Here is a 9,458-nt window from a genome sequence, read left to right on the forward strand (position 1 = left end):
CTAGTTCTGCAAAAAAGGTTCCAGTACATACTACCACAAAAAAAGACAAATTTCTATGTGAGCACATGTACCCTACCTTTAGAGGCAACTATGCAACCAATTATGGGAAAGAAAATGAACTTATAGCTTGCAAACAACTCAAAGACCAAGGGATGAACATTTCACACAGAGGGACTGTTATAAGTCTCCAAGAACCTTGGCTCTCAGCAAGTCCAGACGGAGTCATTGACTCCAGTGTGCTTCTTGAAATAAAATGTCCTCAATGACCTCAAATTAGTGGATGGAAAGCTTCAGCTGCAGAAAACTGGTAGCAGAGGATACTACATGCAATTGCAACTTGCAATGTTCTGTACATGTCTGAACACAGCCAGGTTGTTCATCTGGACACCTAATGAGAATGTTGTTCTTACAGTTGACTTTGACGAAGTGTATGTACAGGAGCATGTACAGCGTCTGAAAGGTTTTTACTTTTCATGTATGCTGCCTCACCTTGTAGATGAATTTGCTGGGGGGCGGTTTACACTGAATAGCAGATATGTTGACATTATGAGAAAGGTCTAGATTAAAAGTATAATGTGTGCTGTACATCAGAATGACATCTCTGAATGCAGTTGAGCTGTGTAAATAAATTACAATAATTTTTATGTAAAGCATGTGCAAAGTTACACAGAAATACAATATTTTATTCAAATGATCTTCACTACAACAACAATACAAATCACAAGTTAGAGGCAATGTAAACAATTCATTACACAGAAAAGGTTCAAAAGCTATTAATGGTTTGCATACTGTTACAAATAAATAATCAACTTTAGTGCACATTCTGTACAAATATTCACAGTAGGGAGTTAAACATGCTATTTGTGAAAGACTGTGTTTAAAGATTTGTAGTTACATGCATCAAATATATTGTAAATTGTCATGTATAAAATTTGCTGATCAATTAAACACTGGTAATGTATTACATCCATGCATTGTTCCAAGATATCTTTCTCTAGACATTTATTTGTCTGTGTTTTGTTACAATATATTTCTCAAAAAACAGGATCAGTGTCAGATCTGGTGCTTTGTATGGCCACAACTTTTTAAATTTAATGTAGAATACATATAGTAGTGTTACTTGTACCCTTACATAAAATTACTCAGAATCACGAATAAGTTCATCCCTCAGGTTCACAAGGGCAGCACATACTCTGAGAATTTTGTCTATCTTAGGAGCCATGGTAATTGGTACAACCTGTGACAGAATTTTATATACTTTCAAACGTCTAATTGCTCTCTCCACATGGATTCTAACATTTGCTATTCTTCTAGTTGCAGTGACCTGTTCCTCAGTGAGCTGAGCTCCTTTTTTAGTGAATGATGGCATTACTAACTTTCCTTTCCTTTCAAAGAGTACATCTCTTATTAAAAAGCCCCGGTCTGCCATTACTTCATCTCCAGCATTCAAGTAATCTAAAATCCCACAGTCCATTGTTATAAATTTATCACTGCATCGACCACCATAAGCTGCAGAGATGAACATGATAAGTCCACATGGGGCAACTGCTACAAGATATTTTACTGTGTTGTGTGAATAGTAATGGCTATATGATTCTCCCCTTGAATCCAAGTTTTTGGGTTTTTGTAGTAGGCTCTCGCTGCAGTCTAAAATACATGTAACATTTGGAAATGTTTTAAATGCGGCTGGCATTGTTGCCTGGATAGTTTCCTTTGGAAGCCATGGAATAAGGGGTCGTAAGACTTCCTCCAATTTGTCAATCCAATGTGAGATGATCTTACTTGCCATACTCTGTGATACACAGAATTGCCTGCTCAGATCTCCTAACACACGGTTCAGTTTCAATTTCATAAGGGTCAACAGTAGTTGGTCTCGTATGGGCATTGTAAACGCACTGCTGTTAAACATTTCCATTGTTGAAACAAGGGTGTCAAATGTTTCAAGTTTTAAGCCAGTGTACAGCGGGGAATCTGTGTCATTCTGAAGCATGAAGTACCCAAAGTCATTACACTGTGTCATCTGGTCCCGCATAGCCTTTTCCTTGCCTGTCTTTGTGTAATCATGATCAAGTAGGGTGCGGTCTTCCCACTGTGTGTGAACGGAGTGGCACTGTGAGGCAGATGTACATTGACTGCTTTCAACTCCTGAGGGTCCTGTGTCAGAGGGTTCCAGGGGGAAGGCCACACAGCAATCTGATAAGAAATGTTTACACACACAATAAATACCGACAAAAAAGTATACAATTATATCTAAATAGCAAGAGGAGAATTATATCACTACTTAGATCCCTGCTAACAAATACAACTTGGTCAATTCAAGCTAGTTAAGATAGTCAATCTGGTCAACTAGCTCCAATTTTGACCTGCATATGGTATGTTTTAATTTCAGTGTAATGGCTTAGTTGGTTAACAAGCATGACCAACTTGACCAAGCTAGAAAAACATTATGACCAAGCTTAACCATGCTGGTCGACTAGTAAAAGCATACTGGCCAACCGACATCATCAAAATCTAATTCCACATACACTATGCTGGTAAAAAGCTGGTTAACCTGCTGCAAGACAATGTTGTAATTCCACAAAAAAGTTAGTAAGGGTTCCGCACAAGAGAAGAGTTAATCACACTCACGAGATTCACCGTCTGCATCTTCATTAAGGTTGGTGGCTGTAGATGCCGTTTGGCTCACCCGAACTAGCTTTCTTCTCTTTTTTTCTGGTGGTCTTTCGTAACCCAAATACAGCTCTGGGTCAGGATGCAGCTCTGTAGGCTTCTTTTCAACAAAGTGAAACGAGCAAACATATATCCTCTTTGGAGGATATTTCAGTTTTAAAGCTGCAAGCCACGCTAGGCTCCTTCCCTTCTCCTTCGGTACGGAGTGCAAAGCATAAGGCGCCGGACACGGACAGTGTTTACGAAGCTGCTGGTGTTCAAAACATGTACTTTCCAACAACAACTTCAACTTTTTTGAGTTGTTGTGGCACCCGACAGCTGCACACGTCGAGCCTGAGCTCATTTTAGAAGCACGTAATCCGTATCAAAGCCAGCTGTATTCGTCTCACTAGCAATGTTTTGGTTAGCAGCGCTGAAATGCTAGCGCGAGCGGAACCAAAAAAACGGCAAACGGAAGTAGTGGGACGTCATGGACGCCCCCCTTGGGAAGCCCGGAAAAACGTGAATAGAGTCACCGCATTAGCATGCTGTAATGCTAACACCACAATAGCATGCTGTAATGCTAACACAGCATTAGCGACCCCGGTGAGCGGCCCGTCAGTTTAGCTGGCTAGCAGTTTGGACCAGGGCAGAACACATAGGGTTTTTTTTTTTCATGTTTTTGTTACCTAATTCAGGGAGTCAATAGGAAAAAGTACAGTATTGTATTTTTCTGTTGTTTGTTTTGCACACTTGCAGAACAAACAACAGAAATATACAATACTGTACTTTTTCAAATGAAATAATGAAATAATCTTAAACCTTTTAGTGAAATTTTCAACTGGTCAACTTGCTCATGTTCATCTTCCAATATTAAGATTTTCAGAAAAAAGGACAAAAAACTTTTGATGTCCTATGTAAGAATATGGTGCAACATTTTTGAAAGTGGATTATTAAGTAATGTCAGTTTAAATTTTTTGGTAAAAATTACCACAAATAATTTGTGGGTTACACTTGTTTCAGTAAAACTGCAATAATAGGTGCAACTATAACTATAAAAAATCCCAGCATCATGGTACATATGATGCATATTCTACTGAAGGTACAGCATGTAGAGGTGGATACTATGTATTCCTTTGGTATGAGCTGTTGAAAGAAGACAAAAGAAGAAACTTAGCACAAATAAAATTGTCATAATTGTCTTTTTTACTAAGCCAGAACGATCAGCTATTAAAAAAGAGTCATCTATCTTTTTTATTGTTGCTGCTAAGTACAAAAAAACATGTAATGGGATTATATAACAGATTGTATTATCCTACTTTTTAAAACCTACCTCTGTTTGATGTGATGTTTTTTTAAAGATTTCAGGTGAGTTCAGATGTTCAGTAACTGCTTTCAGAGCCTTGTCATTGCGTAGACATCTCAGCAGTCCTATATCTTCATGAAACAGGCAGTCCACAGTGAACACGTTCTCCCTGTTTACACACAGTCTGCTGTCTGGAGTGGCGAAGTCTGCATTAAACGTGTGATGGAGAACCACTAGAACAACAGGCCGAGACGCTGGAGAGAGAACATCAGATCTGAAGTGAGTTAAGTATTGAAAACACTTGTAACACTTGAATTAGTTACAGAGAGGTTAGATTATCACAAAAATGTAAAAGTTAAAAATCTATAATTGTTCAAAGCAATTGTTTTTTTGACTTAAATGTTAAATATTGACATACTGAAAACTATTTTCAAGTTACTAAATTACAAAAAAATAGAGCATTTTAATGTTGCACCTTCTACTAAGGTAGTAACACTTTCTATTCACTTTTATTATAAATGCAGTTATTACACATTATAGCTTGGTAATGATGCATGGTAAGCATGATTATAAACCCCTGTAAAGCCTCACCATGCTCCTGTGATTAACTAATTAACATGTTATAACACACGCTTTATAATTACACATAATGCGTTTTTACACAACGATAAATTACTCTTATAAAATGATTTATCATTAAGTGTCTATTATTTATGTAATTTAATCACATGTAACATTACACGTGATGCACATTAAGACAAAAGCATTGTTACAATGTTATTTCAAGAACAATGAGGAGTGTTTTGTCTTTAACAAAACATAAAGCTTCAATAACAAATACAATTTATTACGTTTTGTTCTTTCTTGGTTTAGACTTTTTATGGTAATCTCCCGAATGTGATAAATGTGATCTGATCAAATAAAAAATAAAAAAACAGTCCAGTGTTATTTTTTATTCAGGAAGGCTCATATGCTTGATCATTTTTGATAAGACGAATACGTCGCCCAAGAATACCATCCTTAACTTTTAAATGTTCGTTTCTAGAACAATGTCATCAATTTAAACAAATAAAATAATTATCTGTTTAGATGTATTCACATGCTTATTGAAATTTTAAGTGTGTGAGAAGAATAATTTTTCAATCAAATGAATGAATGTATATTTAATTTTCTTTATTTGACACCAATATCTTTCTCTGTTTATTATAATTTCTGCTCATTTTTAGTAATACAATCTGAGTCAAAGTCCCAAAACACCCTTTTATTTCAGTAACGAAAGGGAAACAAGATACGGTTTAAAATCATCAGCGTGGGGTGGGGGTGCAACCTACCTTTTAAAATCATCAGTGGGGGCAGAGGGGGGCTGTTTCTCCTGAGAGGAAATTTATTTGGGGCTTTGATTTGGCGCCCCCTCTAGTGCAGCGCCCCTACGTGTCTCATAGGCTGCATAGGCTGCATAGGTTGCATTTTGCGCCACTGTACACCAGTGATGACTTTCTTTTTTCTGGACATTTAAAACAGTTGTACTGGTTATGGCTAACATTTGTCCAATAGCTCTGATTGATTTCCCATCTTCTTTTAGCTTCATTTTTGCTTGTTTTTTACCCATTTCATGTTGGCTACGCCTCTAACTATAAATTCACTGAAATTGATCACAGACATTTAGCTCTATTTATTGTTTGAATAATTAATGTATCAGGACACACAGGGGCAACATGGGTGGGTTCAGACAGAAGGTGTTATCTTCTGAACTGTGTATCTGTGTCCAAATACCTGGAAATAAAAGCTGACATATTGATTATTATTTTTGTTTTGATTACTAAAAAAGCTACATATTATGATCCAATAAAATTAAATAAATATTTATTTTAAGTTTTTGTTTATACCTTGATTGTGGACTGGCATATGGGTCGATGAATGAATCGGCCCTGTCAGTACAATATACCTTATTGATGTCAATATTAGACCCGATACAAATATAGGACAGGACCGGCCCCGTCTCTATATAGAAGCTTAAGAACTTAAAGGACTGTTTGAGCAATATATACAGTAGAACTGATTCTTATTTTTCCTTACAGTGGTTTAATACTGTCATCTGAAGCAACTTACATTGTGGAATTTTTTTTAAAGCAGCTTCAATATCAGTTCCAGCTCGAGATGAAATTGGGACAAAAGCAATGATGACGTCGCTCTCGTCCTCTGATTCCACCTCTCGGAGACGAAGACGATCCTTCAGCCTGTCCATAAAATTCACATCAGCCGACAAGACTTTCCCAAACACCATCAGGAAGAATTTCAATCCTGGAAGCAAAAAAAAAACACACAGGTGCAGATGGAGAATATTTAGAAGGGCTGATACATAACATATGGTGATGATATGAGTATTAAAGGTTAAGGTCAAAATCTGATATTTTGATCACATACATTCCTTAAGGACATGAAAGTCACTAACCTGGAAACATGTCTGCAGTTTGGTGTTGTGAGATCTTCAGCAGTCCAGGTTGTGTCTTATCTCTATCTATCTTCCGAGCTGGCAACCCGGAAGCAGACCAATACTTTCATTTTTGAGTGAGTGTTGAACTAACTAATACACACACACACACACACACACATACGCACACACAAAGCTAATAAAACACCCAGTTGGTAAATGTATTGACTCAACATTTGGTTATGTTTCTTTTAAATGTTATTTTGCATTGTGATATCTTTAAAATTTAATTTTACATTTATTTATTTGTGAATAGTGTAGTACCAATGCTAGTAGTTTACCAGTGCTAGTCTGTAAAAATGCACATTCATTTATTATATTTTTGGCTACATTTATTTATAGTGTTTTTTTCTGGTTTAATTTTCAGCTAAATTCCAAATATTTAAATCATTGACTGCTTTCTTTCTTTCTTTCTTTCATTCGTTTTCATTCTTTATCTTGTCAGTGGTGAAGCCGGCCAACAACTTTGAGTGGACTGTGGACTGTTTTTGTCATGTCCTGGCCCTGTTTACTGTGCCTGTGTGTTATCCCCATGTGACCTGTGCTCCTCTGTGTCTCTTGTCAGTAGTTTTCCACCACGTGTTTCTCATTTGTAGCTCCGCCCCTTTCCCAGGTGTTTCTAATTCTAGTGTGTTTCCTGTTTGTTTAAATAGATCCCCTGTGCCACTTGTCCTTTTGCACTAACCTAAGTGTTTATCAGTGTCTCGTAGCCCTAGTCACTGCTCTGTGTTTACCTCAGTTTATCTCTTGTGTATGTTTCCAGTTTCTTGTTTATTTCCTCGTTTCCCAGTCCTCTGCTTAGTGTTTAGTTTCTAGTCCATTCCCTGTATATATCCCTGCCTTGTTAGTTTTTGTTTATTTACTCTCGGTTTGTTTATGTTATTATCTATCTAGTTTAGTTCCTTGTTGTTTTCCTAGTTTGTTTTTGTTAGCCTCCCTGTTTGTTTTCTCATTAGTACTTCTTGTTTGTTTAGGTTTATGTTCTCTAGTCTCCCTCGTTTGTTTAGAGTTATTTCTGTGTTCCGTGTTTACTTGCTTCTTTGTTTATTTGTTTATCTTGTTCTTTGTTATTTATATTATATATTTATTAAATCTCCCTACCTGCACTTGCGTCCGTCTCCTCGTCTCCCTGCCTGGGTCATCCTGACTGTTTTATTCCCCTCCTTGAACTGATACCAAGGGTTTGGACTATTTTTTGCAAAACTGAAGACCCTTTAATTGTTCAATAAATGATTTAAATTTTTTTATTCTCTCCTGTGCATTGCTCTGCTGATCCCCAAGGTGTATTTAAGGGTGTTAACCCCTTAACAGACCATGGCTCATATATGGGCTACAAGTGTAGGTGATTCTAAACCCTTTTTCCTTCAGTAAAACAAGTTATAATAAGTCCCAGAGACTCCTTCAAGAAACTAGGAGAAGCGGTCTGTTCCACTTAATAATTTTAGATCAGTAAGAGTTCTCAAGCCCAAGTTCTTAAATTTGAAAATAGCCATAGAAACTATATGACTAAACAAAAGGTTCAGAGAAAATGAACTTTTAAAAAATTAATTTTACAGATTTTAAAACACACATATTATGATTTGTATTCATTATATTTTTCATTGTATGCTTTTTTGTATTTGTATTATTATTCACAATATTTAAAAATTTAAAAATATATATTTTCTGTTACAATAATAATTTGGTTTTTCAAGAATGTTTCTCATCAAACATAAAACCTGTTTATTTAATACTTAAATAGAATTCCTCATGATGTGTAATATGGGCAAAATATAGGCAAACAAAATAGATTAAAATACTCGCATGTTAGGGGGTAAGGGATTTTGGCCCATTTTAAAATAGGCCATGAAATTAGGATGGCATATTCTACATTACATTTTAACTCTAATGTCAGAATTTCTTAAATCAGTTTTTAAGTTGGTGATACTCAGAATTTGTTTTTATACATATGAAAAATTAATTATTTGAACTAAAGATTCTGTCTGTAGTTTCCTTCCAAAATTAAAAGTTGGAGTTGGCCTCAAAACTTCAACTTCAATCTTATATTAACAGTGTAGAATGTGGCATAAAAAAAACTTTAATTAAAGAATTAATACATAGTTTTAATCTTAATCCAGAAACTAAAACTGTACTGTTTAGACAGGATGAAAAGGTCCTATAGTTCTGGATCCTTGAGGTTTTTTGACTAAAGCATGTCCCAGATATTTCAGTAAGAGTAAGATAATGGTATTAACATGTGAATATATGAGGTTTATTGCGTCTGTTTTAATATATTTATATATTTACATATTTTAATATTTTGACCTGCATACCCTAGTGAAAAAAGTAGATTAATGTATACTAAGCATTATTATGCTATATATATATATTTAAAGATTTACTAAATATTACTTTTTCTAAAGTGTGCTAAGTGTACTTAGCTGTACTAAAATGGAACAATTTTGAATATAATTAGGTAATATTTAAACATACTACTTCACGTATGTAACCCCATATTTTAAATATGCTTACAGTAAAATTATAATACATTTATTGAGTATTACAACTGTATCACTATTATACATATATACATCTCCTTCCCAGTTATATACATTATACATATATTAAAAATGTACTACGAATTGATGTTAAATATATTTACATTAGAGTACAAATATGCTTCTTGTTCCTGTCTTTTGTAAGGAGCACACTTCTAGTATACTTCGTTGGGTATAACAAATATATTTTAATATACTGTACCACAATTTTAGTGTGTTACAAATTTACTTAATTTATTAAATGTACTTATTTTTTTATTTTTAATTAGTAGTAGTAATTTAGTTTACTTTCTAAAAAGTTACGCGATTAAATATTTTAGAAGTATATTAAATTACATTAAACTAAAAGTGTACTTTATTGTAGTCTATTTATTTTAAATACACTATATTGTACTTTTTTAAATTTATGATCAAAGTTTACTTTCAAACATTTGATGAAAGCATAATATTAATGCATTTTTAATGTATTTTAAGT

General features: G+C 34.8%; 1 protein-coding gene across 1 annotated transcript; it reads right to left on the minus strand.

The window, feature by feature from the left end:
• Positions 1-805: 805 nt before the first annotated feature.
• Positions 806-3,090, minus strand: LOC125787328 (uncharacterized). Its single transcript, XM_049471387.1, has 2 exons — positions 2,629-3,090; positions 806-2,193 (listed from the first exon to the last, which is right to left on the minus strand). The coding sequence occupies exons 1-2, from the start codon at positions 3,011-3,013 to the stop codon at positions 1,139-1,141; spliced, it is 1,440 nt and encodes a 479-aa protein (XP_049327344.1). The 5' UTR covers positions 3,014-3,090; the 3' UTR covers positions 806-1,138.
• Positions 3,091-9,458: the final 6,368 nt, after the last annotated feature.

This window comes from Astyanax mexicanus, chromosome 23 (genome assembly GCF_023375975.1).
Source record: "Astyanax mexicanus isolate ESR-SI-001 chromosome 23, AstMex3_surface, whole genome shotgun sequence".
In the NCBI taxonomy this organism is placed as follows: domain Eukaryota; kingdom Metazoa; phylum Chordata; class Actinopteri; order Characiformes; family Acestrorhamphidae; genus Astyanax; species Astyanax mexicanus.